This window comes from Anas platyrhynchos, chromosome 2, assembly GCF_047663525.1.
Source record: "Anas platyrhynchos isolate ZD024472 breed Pekin duck chromosome 2, IASCAAS_PekinDuck_T2T, whole genome shotgun sequence".
Lineage (NCBI taxonomy): Eukaryota > Metazoa > Chordata > Aves > Anseriformes > Anatidae > Anas > Anas platyrhynchos.
The window spans coordinates 154769065-154788110 of NC_092588.1; the positions used below are offsets into that span (position 1 = coordinate 154769065).

General features: G+C 40.4%; 1 protein-coding gene across 4 annotated transcripts in view; it reads right to left on the reverse strand.

Annotated features, from left to right (window-relative positions):
• Positions 1-536: 536 nt before the first annotated feature.
• Positions 537-19046, reverse strand: part of CTDSPL (CTD small phosphatase like) — a 79932-nt gene continuing 61422 nt past the window's right edge. For 2 of the 4 annotated variants that reach the window (XM_038173725.2, XM_038173724.2), the window contains 5 exons: positions 17681-17737; positions 10627-10719; positions 8787-8972; positions 6779-6900; positions 537-6708 (listed from right to left, as the gene is read on the reverse strand). In XM_038173725.2, coding sequence (XP_038029653.1) covers positions 6654-6708; positions 6779-6900; positions 8787-8972; positions 10627-10719; positions 17681-17737 — 513 coding nt within the window. In that variant the 3' untranslated portion in view covers positions 537-6653. Of the gene's footprint in view, positions 6901-8786; positions 8973-10626; positions 10720-17680; positions 17738-19046 lie in introns of all 4 variants that reach the window. The other 2 variants (XM_038173727.2, XM_038173726.2) reach the window with 1 other exon arrangement.

The following is a 19046-nucleotide window of genomic DNA, read 5'->3' on the forward strand; positions in this document are numbered from 1 at the left end:
ATAAATGCATTTGCTTGTGAAGGAGCAGCACAGCCCAAGACAGCAGGTATTACACCTTTATATTTTAGGCGTGCAAAAACCACTTACATTTTACTTGCATCTGTGGTTTGCTGCCTCTCAGTGTAAGGCATGTAGTAACCAGGTTGTTAGGGGCTGATCAGGGGGAAAAAAGAATCTAAAAACTTTTATTGAATGATATATGGAAATACGTCAGAGCTCGGTCAGTATTCCTCCCAGCACCTTGCTCCTCTCTCAGCTCCAGCTTAGCCGTAGCTTTGGAAGCTGCAAGGTTCTTTTACTCAAATCTCAGCAGGTTAACAAGGAAAGACCAGAATCCAAACCCAGCTGGAGAAGCCCCTGATGCCCACCAGTCAAGGCTGTGGTATTGCCTAGTGCCCAGCAAACCAAAAGACCTGGGCAGGAACAGAACAAGAACTTTCTGCCCTGATTCTCTGAAGTCTTTTTTTTTTTTTTTCCCCCAGGAGACTGGCATGGGGAGGAGAGGGGTTTCGGCTACACGCACGATCAGACATGGAGAAGATGAAAAAAATAACAGATTGTTTATTAGCAAACAATCAAAGCATGGAAAAAAAAATAATCACAAAGTTACACTGTGAAGAAATTTGGTTTTCATCACAAAAGCTCGTAAAAATATGACAAAGAGCCCAGCCAGCAACCCCCGAAACCACCCTCAGGTTTGTGCGTAATGGGTATTGAAGGGCTGCAAATTCCTAGATGGTGCCCATCACGTTTGTAAGGACGAAACACTCAGCCCTCAGCAGCCAGGAGAGCTGTGGCTGTCGGGGGGATCCCAAACACTCCTGGCTCAGCGACGAATCTTCCCCGAGTCTTCGAGCAGCAGCAGCCTGGGCTCAGCTGGAGTCAGACCGAGTTTTGCTCCTCTGTCCAGCACTTCCATGCAATCGACATCCCGATAGAAGGTGGTTACAGCATGAAGGTAAGAGAGGCTTGCAGAATAAAGTGGTGGTCGTGGGGAGGTACGGCTGCAGCACAGCATCCTCCGAGGTCCAGAGGTACGGCCGGCTTTGAGCCATCCCCTCAAACATTCGGTTTGCTGCTGGTTTAATCGGTCACCAAATCGGTTTGCATCGTTGGTGTGGAATAGCAATGCAGACCTACTGTGCAGAAGCAAATCCAAGACGTTGGTGTGTTGCCCGTGCTTCGGAAATGCAACCTGCTCCCTCTAACCTAGCACTCGAAGGCTTCCAACAAAACACGCCTGGAAGCTTTTCAGGTTTGAGCTTGCCAACCTGTCCAAACCAATATATTACCCACAGATCATTTATTTTCCAGTAGCTCCGGGAGAACCGGCAGAGGAGTCCAGGAGAGCTCTGCCTGATCTTCCTGCCAGGAAAACTGCTGGAGACTGCAGGGTCCCCTGGAGCTGCAGCCCACCTGGCAGAGCCCTAAGCCCATCTTGCAGGGAGTGTCGGAGCGGGTGGCTTTCCTTCGGAGTCAGAACGTGATAAAAAGGTAAAAGATAGCAGAAGGCATGTGCACAGAGGTGTGTGTATATAGCTGATGGTGTGTTCGATTTTGCAAACAGCATCAATCAGCCAGGATAGAACAAACCCATCTTCCTCATCTCTATAAGGAGCTGCTTTGGGAATTCCGAAATACTCATTTTTAGGGGTTGGACTACAACATTATCTTTTGAGGTCCCTTCCAACCTTGTCCCTTCTACGATTCTGTGATCTTTATCCTAAGCAGCAGCTAAGGAGATTGGTAACATTAAAAAAGAAAATCAAAAAACCCAACCCACCGCAAACTGAAGGCAGTCTAGGTCACTGCATCCAATCGTGGGAATAACTAGAAATTTGCAACCAAGGCGTTATCTCGAGCCAGCTGCTTATCCTAACAGGCCCGAGGATTTCTGCTCATAAAGCACTAATAATACGTGCCTTTTCCTAGAAAGGAAGGCTCTGCCTAAGTCTTACTATGGCAGATAAAAACTCTCAAAATAGACTGCAACTAAATAAAGCATTTTATTCAGATATTCACTCGGATATGGCAACGATTTTAAGAACAGCTATTCAAGTAGCTGAAGTAAGCCCTTCAGAAGAAGTCACCCAGCTCTGAGACTTGAACAAATTATTGTATGATCTCATCCCAGAGATCTAAATAGCTGGAACATCTGCCAGAGTCACCACCAATTTATTTAGCAGAGTTCATCAGTAGTTCATCAGCTCTGTTTGCACAAGCAGGTGCCAGAGCAGTCAATAAGGAGTCCTATCCATGATTTAAGAAGAGGAGAGGGGGAGAGTGGAATAGAGAAGGGGGATTTCGCTGTCCAACGTGGATGTGCACACGGCAGGAATAAAATCCCTGTCAAATTACGGCAGTGACTATTACTGAAAGGAAAAGGGCAGAAAATCTTTTTTTCCCAGAGAAGCATTACATGCACAAGTAACTATATTGTTAAAATCTTTTTATTTGTGACAGTAAAGAAACCATTCAATACCTGATTGACAACACTTCTCTCTCCTGAAAACACTCAAATGGTATCTGTAGTGTTTCTCAAGTATCGCTGGATTGTTCATTGCATTAAAGTGTAAACAGCTCCATTATTAGAAAAAAAAATAATCAAGAAACATTTCCATTGCTTACTCCTCTTTTAAGAAGTTCCCAATAGATCTTTAACAAGAAAGAAAGAAAGAAAAAAAGTCAGCTGGATTTTTACAATATAATGCGAAACAGAAAACTGACAGCTGGTTTTGCATAGTTAGCCCAGAGATTTTTTAAAGCCATCGCCCCGCGCATGTCTCACCTGCCCTCCTCGCCCCACAAAGGCATACATCACAGCACCTTGGAAATCAGAGGCACAAACATGTTGTTGTTTTACAAATAGGGCTGTGCGGTACTGTGTTTTATTAGTTAAAAAGAATCTGTAAAACATAGGATTAAGTGTTTGTAAATCATATAGCTACAGGTTTGTTGTTGTTGTTTTTTTTTTTTACACTGAAATTTCAAAAGCTGCAACATCAGCACACACCAGTGTCATTTAGATACTTTATTGTCCCCAACCAGTCTAATCAAAATCATGCCGTGATAAAGTGATTGCGTACACCGATAACCAAATCTCTTCAGGTGTTGAGTCTCTTCCATGTGTATAACTCTGCTGTTTGAAAGATTAGAGGGCAAAACAATAGACAAATTACTCCTCCGAAGCTAAGTGCACACAGCAATACTGTACATTTTGCTACGAGCCTCCATCGAGACCGGCCGCGCTTCCTGGCGGTTAACAAATATCCTGCGCACAGCCCTAGTTTAACAAATGGCAATTTAATCGTAACACTTCAGTTGAATTTCAAGAATCGAAGGCATTCTGCCTTACAGCTTAATTTAAAAATACCTATACAGGCAAAAACCCTTTTTTAACCCAACATAAAACGGACAACAGAACTTCAGGCCAGGCAGCGTTTCTTTTCTTGGACAGAAATCAACTGGAAAAGACTTGTTAATACTCTTCTGATATCCAGAAACCTAACTGAGAACCAAGGTTAATAACAACCCTGTAGACCTGCATGCATTAACTGCACTTTGAAATAAGTTGGAGGTTTAGGAAATATTTTGTCTCCTATCTTAATTTTTTAAATCTTGTACTTAAAATGCTATCAAATACCCGTATTGCAAATTTTACAAACATTCCACTCCTTTATCTGGCTTTACAGACAGAACTCTATTGCTTTGTTAAAATCTAGATGCTTTAAATATATAGCGCGTGTATATTCAAACAAACTTAAAACAGGAATTTAAGTACGACAAAATATGATGGTTTGATCCCTTTGCCCAAATCTGAAGAGCCAGGCAAGCCCACACTTGACTGCAGAACACTGCAACTTTTATTTCAATGGGAAAGAGCTAAAAAAAACAAACAAAAAAAGCACAAAAACCAAACCCTACAACAGAAATTACAGAAAATAGTCTTAAGATACTAGCAGAGATCAAAACTGCTGCTAAGTTTTACCCCTTTGTATTGTCACCAAGTATCATTTTAATGCTTTATTCATTTTTTTTTCCTTCTGGAAATTTGTGGATTTCCAGAGCTGAAAAACAATACAAAACAAGTCGGGCTGTACAGAGCATCATCGAAACCGTTCATCCAGAAGCTGGAACAGAAGTTCAGTTGTCCATTATATGTGGATTTTAAAAACAATACAAGACACTTTAATAATCAACATTCATTCACAGACTTAAGGCAACTGGTTCATGAAATCGCTGCTTTCATAAATGCGAACTAACGACATGGTTCGTCTCACGTGGAACAGGTTACAACCGTACAATGGTAACGCCTCAGCGGGGTTATTTATTGTCTACTTGGAAGATTGTTTGGTCTAACGCTAGCAAGAAAAGTCTTTGAATTTTTTTTTCAGCCATTCCTATCATACCTGCACAACTAACTACAACCTGAATACTTCCCTGCAAACTGCATTTGCAGCTCAGAAGCTACGAACACAGTTGAAAATACTGCTCAGAGAACAACTTTTTGGCAGCTTACAGTTTCATTACTCTGAATTCAAATACAAAACTAAACAATCTTAAACTGAAAGTGAACGTTAATGGACTAACCAGAATCCATACGTCTTTTCTGAAACAACGTAGGGTGTTTTTTTTTTTAATATATTTTAATGCTTAAGCGTCAGTTTTGTCTTTTGTTGTGGCACAGAATGATACAGTACTAAGGTAATGCCAACTGGTAAGAAAAGAAAACGGGGACGCCGTACGGACTCACGAGTGTCCCGGGGCTGCCTCCATCGCCCTCGCCGCGAGGCACAGCGGCACCGCGAGGGGTAAATCGTCCTCCAGGCTCACACTGCGCCCGCGACTCTCTCCTCACTGCCTGCGTCAGCTGGCCTGCCCTTCTATGAATGGATTCCTTAAGCTGCTTCACCAATTTGTTATCTAAAAACAAGGATGATGATCCAAGTCCATTGCAATTCCCTCCCCCCCCTCCCCCAAACCCCAAGTCGTCAAGACTTTTCATGAAAAAAAGGCAAAAGGCGAAGGGGATCTACTGTTGAGAATTTAGCACTAGGCTAATTAGAAGCACCAACTGCTCTGATCGGTTTTCTTTTCTGACAGCCCAGTAGAGCTGGGATTTTTGTGGTCGTAGATTTCTGGTGTGGGAAATAATTAAAAGGTGACACTGCAAAGAAAAAAAAAAAAAAAAAAAAAGGATTTTCCTTCAAAAGGCTTAAAAATAGTTAAGAATAGTTAAGAGTTTTTCAAGGGTATTAATGACCCTACAGAAGAGTAGAATTCCAGATTCAAAGATGAGGCTTATTCAGCTCCAAAGCATAGGAATACTTTAGAGAAAAGTCTAGGCTAGTAGCTTCTTCCCTTCTAGGAAGTCTTGTAATAGCTTCCCAGCCTGTACCTTACACACACCTTGGGAAAGAAGAAATACAAATCAGAGATAAGGGAAAAATACTTTTCCCATGTTTATATACCAAAGAAAGGAGAGGGCTTCATCTAAACTGAAAACAAAACAAAACAAAAACTACACAATGATAAAAAAAATAAAAAAAATCCTTTGCAGGTCACCTTTAACTGAGTTCTCTGGTATATCAAATACCGTGGGATTAATGCGTAAGGGTGGGTTATGAAGCCTGCATTTTATTTATTGCCCTAGTTTGCAGCTTACAGAAAATGTTTCATAGCACAGGCACAGTGGCAAAAACAGTATAACAGCCGATGGTCAACTCCATTTGGTGAGTATACAGTAGCAGCAATTAAAAGAAAAAAGTACTCCAAACAGCTCAATGCAGATCCAGCTTACCCAGATGGGTTTCTTTTTAAGAAAAGAATTTTAAACTAATAAATAGATCTCCTCCCCATTCTCCCAAGATAATGATTTTCCAAAAAAAAAATAAATGAGAGGCATGGCAGTTGTGCGTAAGCAGAAACAATAGAACTTCATCTGTCTAGAATAGAAGGTGCTTTAGATCTATTTGTCACCCTATTTTCTAAATTCCATCATTCCCTAATACTCAAACAACTGCAGATATGTTCAAAAACCGTATCCGAAATCGTATCAGTGAAATAACCGTGTAATCCAAATCGCCCCTCCCACAAACGCTTGAACCTTCTGAGCATGACAAAACGGAATACAACTTAATGTCAACGTGGAGACAGGAACCCAGCATCTTTGTTTTAACTTTTTCCTTTGTTATATATTACAGTGCTCTATAAAATTTTTTTTCCTTTTTCCTTTTAAAGCATTTAGACAATACAAGACTAAAAGATGTCTGGAAATAAGTCTTATACAAAAATGAATTTTTATCTTAAAATAACATTCAAAAAGGCACTTCATTCTGTAAGAAAAAATTCAGAGTCAGGTCAACTGCTCTAAGCAGGGGGGTAAAATTGTCTGCATAGTGGGAGGGGAAGAAAGGGAGAGAAATTCAACTGCTGAAATACAAGCTTCTTTTTTTTTGGCATGTTTTAAGAAAAGCTGATCCAGTAAAAGATGTCCATTTATGAAATTCATTAAAAGAGTCCCATTTAAAATAGCTTCTTTTTTTTTTTTTCCTTTAAAAAAGTAGTCTGAACACATGACCTTAGGAGTCAGGCTTCTGAAGGCTTAATAGCATCACTCATGATTGTCCTTCGTGTCCAATGTAAGAGGAAGATCAAGAGTAGCACTTCTGACAGGAGGGACCTCCCCAAAGCTTACATTTGAAAGAGCTGAAAAAGATGGAGACATCCTCTAGCAACTGCAATCTAGTAGCAGAAGTCAGTCAAAGTTAAGGGCTACCTGTTGCAGAGTTTATGAAGCATACTGTAAACTTCTTCCTCTTTGCTTAGTCCTTCAAAGAAAGGAATAAGATCTAGCAGCTCTGTGTCTGTCATGTCATCAAACCAGGACTGCACAGGCACCTGAAAGAAAGCAACCAACAAAAGCTGTCAAGACTTCATGACGTGAAGAAAACGTGTGAGTTTTGCCTGCACAGATGCTCTGTAACCCTCACTGCCATCACAAGTAAGATAAATTGTTGGCCATCAGCATTCAAGGGGTCCAAGTTCACATTTTCTAGCAAGATTAACCCCAGATCCAAGTTTAAAACCAGCATGGCACAGAGCTGACCTGCACGGACAGCCCAGGCAGCCTACCCAAGGTAACGCTGGGCACCTTGATCTGTCCTGCCTCCTTGATAGTCAGGACAGACTGGAAGGAGGATGCATGGTGCTTGTAAAGCCATACTGATGCTCCACTTGGAAAAAATTATTTATGGGCGAGTCTTTTTCCCCCTCTAAGTATTATCAGTGTGAGTCACTAAACACAGGCATGCAGCAACAGCCTCCTCTGGCACACGAGGCTACGGAGGAAATATTTAAACAGCGAATACTGAACAGTTCTCTCTGATTAAAATGTAAGAGCCGGTTCAGAAAACAATGCATCTAATAATACTCCTTAAATGTGGGCTGGATTTGCAGAAGGAGCTCTGTATCTTCCCTGTGAAAGTATACTGAGGTCTTTTAAAGACTATCTTGGATCTAAGTTACATGGCTTGGTTTCTGCAGAGTCTCAACCATCCCTTTGCTAGCAGCACTTTTCTATACATGATTAAACCATTCTGACAAAGTCTTTAATTTCATCTCCCAAATTTCTACAGCTCATTATTTTCTTGGCACTGAATTCTGAGATACCGAATGATGATCCGGATGGGTTTTTTAATTTTAACCATGAACATAAATTAAGAGCTACAGCTCCTGGTTATTATAAATAGCAACTTTAAACCATGTGTGGCACCAACCAGGAGAAAATGTTTTCACCCAATCATTCAGGACAGCACAGTATTAAGATCTGAATTTAAATGCTCAATGCTGTTAAGATAAAGCAGCTCATAAAAAAATTGCTATCCAGAGAGGCAGGACCATGCAAAACAATGTTCCTGATAAAAATTTCCTTATGCTAATTTAAACAGTTCACAGAAAAGGCAGCCTAAAACCATCAAAGAAAACATTACACAGCCTGGCTGTTTAGGAGTCAGCAGATCTAAGGGAAGTTCCAGCTTGCTATCCTGGCAGCTACAAAACAGATGTGAGCATCTGTGCCGACCGCTGTGAAGGGCAAGTGCCAGACTGTTCCGGCACAGCTTCTGGAGCCAGTATAAAATGCCCAGTGAAAACGTGCATGGCTCCTACTTATTTCTCCCTTGAAATGCTGTTGCCTTCTACCCTTATTTCTGAAACTTGATGAGCTTGTTGACTAACATTTCTAATTATGAAACTATCTCAAAAATATTTGGAAGTATAACGCAACAGAATCTTTATTTTTTTCTTCCCTCTAGCCATGAATAAAGAAAACAGATAGTAACCAGTAAAACCTTTATCTAATAAAATAATTTCTTTCACACGATGAGAAAAAGATAGAGTACCAAAAGCACTTCAAGTAATCCATCCTTACAGAAATAACCACTCCAAAGAACAAAAACTACGCTGGAGGGCAACTTCACTTTTGAGATCTAGGTTAGTTACACAGTTATACCACTGCTTGGTATTTCTCAAAGCTGATGGACTGCAGGCCAACAGCTACAACTGAGAGCAGTGGAACAGTGATGACTGTGACACACTGTCAAGATCTGTTTGCCACAGCCCTTCACCATTCGGCAGCAAATACCAGAACCTACCTGCAACCTAAGAAGACACAGAGAGTAAAAATGTTAGCACTCTGAAAGTGTATTTTGTGTATCAGAAATGTCTGGGAAGAAACCAGGAAGATAAAACCATAGTTGAGTATTTGGAATTCGAAGAACACTTACTGCATTTTCAGGATGGAAGATGTAAGATGCAGGAGAATTATCCACTATAATAACTTTACTCAGCTCACGTCCCAGCCGACTCAGATCCTTCACGTAATTTCCTCGGTGGAAAACACAGGATTCTCTAAATAGCCTTGCCCTGAACACACCCCAGCGATCCAGTAAGTCGGCTACTGGGTCTGCATACTTAAAAATACAAGTCAGAAAGCCAAAGTTAGCAATCTGCAGATAAGGCTAATTCACAGAACTATGAAGAATAAACACAAAATTTCAGATAAATTGCCTTTTCCTCATTTTCTTCCCTGTTCCTTCTTAAGTACCTCACATGTCTGCAAACCTGAAGTGATTAACAGATAACACCAAAGTAGAATCCTTATCTTTCTGAAGAAAGCTAACTTGCACTCTAATGTTTTCTGTGATTTACTGATTAGGTTTTCATCTTAGGGTCATCTTACAGTTACCCTTTTACACCTAGAAGTTGATGGATCCAGAGATCTCACCTAACATTACCATAAAACCAATGAACACTAACAGAAAATCAATAGGAAGACATTTCCCCAGCTGATTCATTTCCATGTGCCTCTGAGGACAAACTGCAATTACACGCATCTCATCTTGATGCAGCTTTTTTTTTTTTTTTTTCCCTCCACGCAGTGGTTATCGAATGACTGGGGCTCAGTAAGAGTTAAAGTTATCGAATTGTGTAATTGGGCCATAAAAAAAATAATCAAAGATGGTATTAGGCAAAATGCTCATGTACAATAATGGAAAATTCTCAAAAGGACAGTATCTCAAATATGTACTGTTCCATATAGGAGATGATGCTTTAGGTGAGGCACAGCTTAGGATCCAACAACTGACAAAATGTCCAAATAAATCAGAATGTGAAGTGACTGTGTACTTGAAAATGGTAGTCAGAACTTATTTTTACAGGACAGGAGTTACTGTTTTCCTGTATTTTAAACAGAGAAGCAAAATTGATGCTGAGATCAGTCATCTCTTGACTGAAAACTGCTAGGCAGCTAGCTGCAGTGCAAAACTGTTCCATTATTTAGGATTTTCATGATGTGACCAAACAGAACATGGCCAAGTGTGCAGTGAAGAATCCCCTAATAATAAGGCACCATGGTAGATCAAACAGGGTCCTGTCCCCTCCCACCAATCTCTATGGTATGCTGGAGTAAAAGCTTACTATGCTAGAGTATTATTTAAAAATAATAAAAACAGCTTTATACACAGGACACCACGAGCACTGTACATTGAAATAACTGAATTTTAGGCGTCTACTACTGTAACGTCTACCACAAAACTACCTACGAGGTACTACTGCTACCAGAGGGCACAAAATATTCGTGTTAATGTTTCAGGCTTTCCAAAACGTCTCATTTCCTAACCCCAGACTGCAATTGCACCTTGACAGGACCACAACACGTTCCAATTTTTTCACACACAACAAATTTGAGCCACCGGTTGATCGTGTAGATAAGAGTTAAACACGGTGTGTTTTATTTCATGCCCAGCTTTAATATGCTGCTGTACTCGCACGCTATTTGTTCTAATTTCTGCCGATAACCATGGTAACTTGTAAGCCTTTCATATTGGCATTATGAGCAATGCATGGAGGCTACATTATGAGGCGAGCCCATATGTGATAGCGTTACCATGGGAACACTTACCCACACACTAGCAGACAAAGTACACACTGTCAGACAAAGAAGCAGAAAAGAAGGGGAAAAATTAAGATAGTACCAACTGTGGAAATAATTATCCATTAGAAAACCCAAGCAAAAGTCCACTGCCCAGCATTAAACGGGTTACCGAGTTGAAGAGAGCAACAAACCTTTGCTAGACTGGCTGTGAAGAGTACACATTCAAAGAGCTCTCCCATCCTCTGAAGAAACTCATCCACATGTGGTCGTTTCAATACATAAACCTGGAATGACAATGACTATTCAGGTCAAATGGTGTTGAAGGTAGAAGGAAAAAAAAAAAAGAACACAAAAAACAAGTAACGACCCACTGCTGTAATCCTAAACACTTGAAAAAAACAAAAGTTAGCATGCAGGTGCTTCAAATGAAATGCTGAAAGGAAAAAAAAGGAGTATATGTGATAAAAGTAGACATTCAATAATGAGAATTTGAATGCATGGACTGCAAAGACCCATGCTGATTATGCAATTGCAAATACTGTGCATCACCTGGAGTGATGCTTCCTGAAAATCTCATTAAGGCACAGAGAGACAGTAGGGCTTCCCAAGAAATGAGGATGCAAACCTCTCAACCAACATGATTTTGGTGCTGGTGCCATCAATCCAAAGAGCTTTACAGAAGAAATAAATCTGAAGAAACTTCTGTGATGATAGGAATTGCACAATAGGGAACTGTTTTTCTTCCTGTGGCTAATTCCTTCATGTTCTGAATTCCAGGCACTAAGCACCGTACCGCACTCGTGATACATAGCAGTCCCTGGGCTCTGTGCAGAGGTATTCACCAGAAATCTTCACAGCACCACGCAGCACACCTCGCAAATGCAGCTTTCTAGATTCAGTGGAAAAATCTTCATCTCCTACCCTGACCTTGCAGTAGGATGAATGCTTAGGATCTTGTTCCTCCTGAGCTGCTGGGTTTCAGTGGTGCTACGTTGCCTTTTTGCACTGACAACCACCCAGGCAGCCTGGCTGCCTACCGTCAACAACCTGATTAATTAATATTAGAACCTTCTTGCTTGCTTTTCAGCGCAAGCAGGACGATTTGCAGAAAATACTGAGATAAGGTAACTGCTGGTTATAAAGCTTACAACCACAACAAACTGGGAAGCTGAAGAGGGGAGTTTGCATGAAAAATATTTATCTATGTTGTTTGTGGTTAGATTAAAAGTTTGAGAGAAAACACTGGCAGCATTTTATCTTCTCCGTTTGGCAAGTAACCCCTAATACTGGAAATTTCAAACGGAAAGGTCTGGCATACACCCGAATTCAGGAATTGCAAGCCTGATGCAATTTTAGGAATTCTTTGTTCGATATGCAGGAGAACTAGATGAACTGCAGGTATTTTATGAGATTCATAGTAATAAAAAAGGCAAAAAACATAAGGCACCCAGAGAAAAGGCCCGAAGGAGAACAATATGGAAATGCCAGCTTGAACTTATGTGCAACAATTAAAGCCTCTAGCAAAAGCAAAAGAAGCTGTATAATGGAGATTTGAAATTTAAAACCTAAATCTGAAAGCAAAGTTTTATTAAAAACATGTATGATGGAGCTGTACCTTAATGACTAAAGCAGAAATGTTAATTACTTTTCTACTTTGCTTTAAGTGGCCAATAGCTCACAGCATGAAGACTTGATTTGCTATCTAAGTCGTTTCTATTAAGTTTAACTAAACTTTAATTCTACACCCTCAAATTCAAGTAGTACACTCAAACTTTGATGCAGACATGAATTTATAACCTAGACTTTTTTTTTTAAACAAAAAAACAACCACAGAAGCACCCAACCTACCAGCTGTGACTTTTTACGAATTAAAAGTTAGAGAGTTTTTTGATAGATGTACTTCAACATTGCTCTTTCCGGATAATTACAGCAAAGGTTCCTGTATTTCACTAGGCTTAAACCAAGTAATTTCCTTCCTATAACAGTGCAATTCATTCTTCACTTGAATCTTACTACACAGAACTGCTCTGTAGCATTCCCTTCCCAAATTATTTCTTCAAATTCTCAAAGAGATGGGTAGAAAGCCATCTGCAGTCTCTCTGCATTTGGGTACTCAGGCTTATCTGACTTGCCAGTTATAAGAGGAAAGATAGCAGGAAACGAGTTACTTATTAACTCCACAGTTTGTAATGAAGTTCTTTTAATTTTTTAAGCTGAATCTGTATTCCTACACTTACTTCTGAGAGGGCACCCCAAAGTCTTAAAAGCATTCTTGGGTACTAAGTGCTGGAATCCAGCATGAATTTCCCTTTTAAAAACTACTGTTTTCAGCCACAGCAAAGTCCCCTTTCGTCCCCACGGCTGTGCCGGGGAAGTATTCCCACTTGGCACGTCAGCATGAGCTCCCAGCCAAGGCTACGGACGTCGTGCTTGCGACACAACCCATCTCCTCCCCAAGGCGAGCCTACGCGAAACCAACCCGGCAGCTACGGCCTGAGAGCCGCTCAACCACAGCCCTGTGGAAAGGGGAGAGCTTCTGAAAGCAAATATTTGGAAAATGTGCTCTTTTTGCAACTTGTAGGCCTCCCGTTGCTACACAGCAGCAACTGGGCCGCGTGAGCTGTAGGCACGTGGCGATTTTAGGTTGTGTTGTCACCGTTTGGCCCTTTTTGGATCTCCTGAGCCGTCACGGAGCAACCCTCAGCCTCCTCTGCTTCATTTTTCCCTGCTGTTTTGCCTGAAATGTTACCTACTGGACCCTGGCCAACAGATTTGCTCCTCATTTAAATGTCCCGATAGCAATAAATGCGGCCTTGTCAGCGGAGGCCTCACCACATTCCCCCTGCCAAAGGCCCCAGCTCCCTCACCCCTCTCTTTTCAAACAGCGCTGTTTTTCCTTCCAGAGCAACATTTCTTAATACCATGGCTGGATATTCCCCTTGAAATTCCTACTTAGATCCTGCAAGCGTCCTCGTATCCCGGGCTACAAAATCCCTTTGGTTTATTTCACATGAAAAGCTTTCTTCAACCAACAGTGCAGCTCTTTTCTCCTCTTCCTCCTCGTTTGGAATTTTTTCCCTTCACTTTGTTAGCGGCTGGACTTGAATCTCAATGCCGCATGGTTATTTGTGGCTTGGCTTTTTCCTCTGCTGCCTGATGTCTTCAGTTTGTCTCTAGACTAACTGGCTCCTGGCATTTTTCTGAGATTTATATACTGTCTTCAGGGTATTAAAAACAAAACGCCATTTTTTCTGTACTGCATGCTCACTAATATCTTCCTTATCACAGCGAGAATTAGCAGAATACAGTCATTTTTCACGAACCTCACTGTTAAAATGCTAAGGCACGAATCAGGCGCCAGGCATGTTTTCACAGGATTCTGCATTTACAGCTGCTAATGGCAGAACCCAAGCAATTATCTTGAATTGTTTTCAAGCGTGTGGTGTTTCCACATACAGTTTTTATACCTCAAAGCAGTCTTAGCCTAAAAAGATGGAGTATTTGTAAACCAAAAGAGAAACCCAGCTTAATTTCAATCAATTAAATAGGTCAGAAAGAATTGCCTTGCAAAACCGACTTCAGAATAACACAATTTTCAAGTAACGACAACAAAATCAGCTCATGACATCTCAAGTTTCTGTTATCTCCTATGTCTTGGGGTAGGTTCATCTTCTTCGTGGAGAGGAGAGCACAACACGTGGGGTCTTGAGCCGTGTCTTTCTGGTCCACCCTGCCGTGACTGCCTCCCAGTGCAAGTAACCAAGAATAGGCCAGCAGGAATGGATACAGCCTATCCTGGATTACTTGAACCAGGTGACAGCCCATTTCGGAATTTTTGTCCTTTATAGAAAAAAAGTTTGTTATTTGAACAGCATTTTCACCCACCGTTAAAAACAGCTTGCACATTATATTCGAAGTAGACTTATTAAACATCTCTTTAGCTTTCTGTAACTAATAATAAGCAATTATTTATTCAATATAAGAAAATGACTTAAAATATAGCTTTACTCTGTTAATAAACAAATGACATTCAGGAACAAAATTCCAAATAACACCAAATCAAACTTATCCTGGCTGCTCTCCTTATTTTTGGGCACTGAGAGACATAAAGGCATGGCAAAGGCCACTTGAACTAATCTGGGGGCAGCATGCTCCAGGAGAGAGGACGCGTCCTTGCAGAAGTTATATCGGTACCAAACAGGTTGAACATCTTTTCTCAAACCACTGCTTTCATCCTCGATAAACATCCTTTAAAGAGCACCTTCAGTTGCAGCACATTTCCCTGGACTTCCCACAGCTTCTCCCTTGTAATTTGGCAGAACAAGGGACCAGCTCTGATTTCCTTTTATTCAGAGAACCGGAATTAAATTAAAAAACTGGCCAAAGTAGTGTCAGTTTGCATTGAACTGTGCTTTTTTTTATCTGTGCCGTGATTTCCAACACAAAGTGCGGAATTCATCTCCAGTAACACAAGCTGCCTTGTGGAAGGGCACAGCCTCTGCAGGCATCTAAACACCTTTACAGAAGGAAGGAGAGGTGCCCCACAAGTTATTTCCTCCCAAAATAAAACAGCAAATCCCTTCTAACAGACGATGCAAATTTGTCTAGAGATACAAGGATGGGAGAGGGCCAAGGGGTGTTCAGAAAAGCTATTTTTTAATTGAGGAAAGCTGGTTTGCCCAAGCACCCTTTAAGATGATGATCCAACAGTCCTTTTTGTAGAAGAGCAAGAGCCTCTCTCACCTTTGGATTATAAAGGACATAAAGGAGAATAACTCCCCAAATTAAGGGCAGCCTTTTTTCAACACCTCTGCTGCACAACAACAACAAAAATGTAATACCATGAACAAATCTCATTAGATAAGGCAGCCTCAAATATCTTGCGAGTGCACAGCAATACACAGGAGGCAAACACGAGTTCACCAGGTAAAAAGTAGCTCGTATTTTTGGTATAGGAAATCTGAAGAAAACCCAATTTCTTTCCAAATGGGTACTTCTGAAACATTTCTCCCCATTTGTCTTCCATGGGGTTCTGTGTAAGGCAGGGTTCAAGTATACCAGTACCCTGTCAGACACCGTGCTACCGGTCCAGTCAGGGACATGTGCTGCTGATGGTTCAGTTTTGCATTTCACCCATCCCAGGGCATTTCAAATATTTAAGTATTTCTCTAATCTTTGAGTACATAAACTCGTTATGAAAACGGACAAGCATTAAATAGGCAGATTCTGACAGATAATAAAAGTTGTTGGTATTGGTTTTGTTTATGCTCTAAGTGAATGAAAAGATTACAGGCTTGAAGTGGGAATGAGTTGTTAAAAACTCTACAGCCTGTGTTAATAAACATCAGACTAAGCCAGAATGTCTGCTTTTGCCTTTTAGATTATTACACTTTAAAAAAAAAAAAAAAAAAAAAAAGATGGCTAGATAGCAACACATTACTTTGCCTGCAGAGGTGATTACAAACAGGGGAATCCAAGACTTTGCCTGCTCTGCATATTGTGTAAATTAACTTTACTTCAAGGATCACAAATTCCTTACAATTAACTTCACTCTAACCACCCAGATTTGACTGAGATGTTTTACCTGTTTTAGAGATTTTGAATCTGCAGCACACAGGGATTAAGCAATTTCCTGAAAATTATACAGAAAGTCTCAAGCAAGGCTCATCTGAGACTGACTTCATTTGACCTGCTCCGTCCTCTGTCCTCTCCTTCCTCCCCTTCACGTTTAGGGTATGCACAAACCCACTCCCCTTGATGTGTTCCTCACTGCACCCCACAGCTGAATATTTAAATTACAAACAAACAGAAAAACAAACCAAAAAGCCCAGTCTTTTGTGGTTTTGTTTTGAAACATAAATGTCTAATATTGACAAGCTAGGCGATCACAGTCCTAAGTAACTCAAAATTGTTAGGCAATCTGTTTTATTCCCTTTCAAAACCATTCCAGAAAGCTTTAAGTACAAAAATGTGTGTTACAGCACCAAACACATTTAAAGCCCAGATCAAATGAGGATAAACACTACTGCAACACAAACCTCCCAGATCATCACATACACATTTTAAACATTCAGCTCTGGCGAAGATTATAGGTTAAAGTACCTTAAATATTGATTTTTTGCTACATAACAGAGGCACAGTACAGAGCAACTATCACTACTGACTGATATTCAGTAATCATTTTTAAGACTGACAGTTACATGGATAGTTTTCGTAACAGGAAATCAAACAAAATTATGAATTAACTTTATGATCTGTCAATTGTTCCAAGCAAAAAATACCGGCGTATTTGTCTGAGTAAAAAATAATCCATATAAAAGACAACATTTCAGAAATCAAAGTATTTAAAATCTCCATTGAAACACATCCAGGAAAGATTTGCAACTTAAACCTACAACACAACCAACAAAAGCTGTTTCAAGCGATTTGAAACCTTCAGGTATCAGAAAGGCTCAACTTCACAGCAACTGGTGTGACCTGTCTCCAGCATGAACTTCAATGTCTGGCTGCAGAGGAAAACTTACCGTACTGTAAATTTATTTCAAGCGAATAAAGACACCAAACTAAGGTACACGAAAGAGACTGATTTTCAAATTACAGGCATTTTGTATTCACTGAAAACCATTTCACAGAGTATAAAGTGAAGTTCTTGAGGAACAAGAAATAAAAACTAGTCTTACTGCAATTTTGCCTGGACATTTTAAAGATACTGAAGTTTATAATGAGTCCTAATCAGAGGAACCTTAATTACTTACACAAAGGGGACAGAAATTGCGACAAAAAATGAAGAAATGTCCACTCTCCTTTATACACTCACAAAGCATTGGCTATTTGGACTAGTAAAAGACATTCAGACCTACTTCTGTCCATTTCCCTGTGGAGGGAATGCAGTATTCAGGATAATTTCTTCTGGGCCTAGCAATGTTTGAAAACCCATCATGAGATCATTTCCCATTTGAAAATGTTTTATAATTAATTGACCAGGAGTTAAGTATTGAAGTCTTGAAAGAGATACTCTAGAGAAAAGTGAAAATGGAAACTCATGAGATTTCTACTCTGGTAAGAACTACATACCTGATCAAACAGGAATGCTTGCCTGGATGATACACTCCAGAGCACAGCTTTTGTGTTTTGCAAAAAAAACAAATCATTCGGTGTAAAATAGCAAAGGGAGAGAGGTAACACTCTGCGACAGCAAGGACAGTTTTGCTACCAAAGCAATGTTAAATGAACAACAGAGCTTACCTGATGTATGGTTCCATCAATCTCAACAGGAACGATGAAATCAGCATTGCTAATTGGCTAGAAGAGATGACAAGAAAAATCATTCAACTTCAAAAATGAAATCGTTCCAGGGAAAATTTCAGAGGCATAAAATAAAAGCGCACTTAATTCTGGAGTTCATAAGCATTACTGACTGCACAGACCCACTCCATGTCTGTGTCCTTTGCACAAAGAAGTCAAAACTTGTAGGCAACTGTCTTCACCAGATACCACGTTCCCATCCTCCCTCATATTTTTCAGCTTCATACAATGCAATAAAGTTCACTGCTCGAGTAATCCTCTCTACTTCTGAGCGTGTGTACCAGGATAAATATCTATTTGAGTAACTCTTTCATCAAGTCTGTGTGGATGATCACAAAGAAATTCTGTCATTTGAAATTCCACATATTCTACTCTGGGTCATCAACTAGTAATTAATTTAAAATAAAGGCAGCTGTAAAAGTGGAACCTAAATGATATATTTGAATCAGGAGCTACAGAAAGGAAAGACTTAAGTCATTTAGGTAAATGATTCTCAAGACACGATACCTGAAAAACATGCTACACTAACCCAATTAATCATGCAAAACAGCATTTTAATCCTAAAGGAAGAGCAGGCACACCCTAGCCAAGTCCTAGAAACCATTTTTCTAGCTTGTTGGATGCAACTCATTTCTTAAGACTTAGTGTGAAAAACTGACAGAAAAACAGGCAGAAAAATGTCCTTGTAGACAGTTTGAGTACATAGTCTAATCCTGGTTAGGCAGCGCTGGTAACTGGGGGGCACACAGTTAACGTTTGTTAGTTTAAATGGACAAACTTGGGTAGAAACCTTTGGTGTGGCTCATGCATTATGACTGGGATAAGAATATGATGTAAACACGCCTGGCTGAAGTCCGTACCAACTCCACGACCCACAGCTTGGATACAGCCGAAAACCAAGCACATTTTGATAGGACTGAGTACCAGACAGTATGCTTCACAGGTAATAGCCTAAAACAAATGCCAGGAGTACTGCTAAGCTTATGCTGGAGAACATCTTCATGCAGCTCTATCAGACCTGGTGGTCTGAATCGACAAAAAGATCCATCTGAAGAACCACGAGGATCATGGCACTAAAGAACTGCCATTTAGGGCATTGAAGGGTGCCAAGAAAGCAGAGAAGCAGACAAGCTAAAACAACTGAGAAGCAAACTCACACATTGGTGAGCCTTAACAGATGCTCAAAGAAAAATGGAAGGAAAGGGAATCCTGCAGCATTAAGCTGCAAACAGCCCTTTGATGCCCTTTCAAAAGGAGATTTTAATTCCACTGTCGAACCAACTTTCCTGTGAGGTCAGCAAAATAA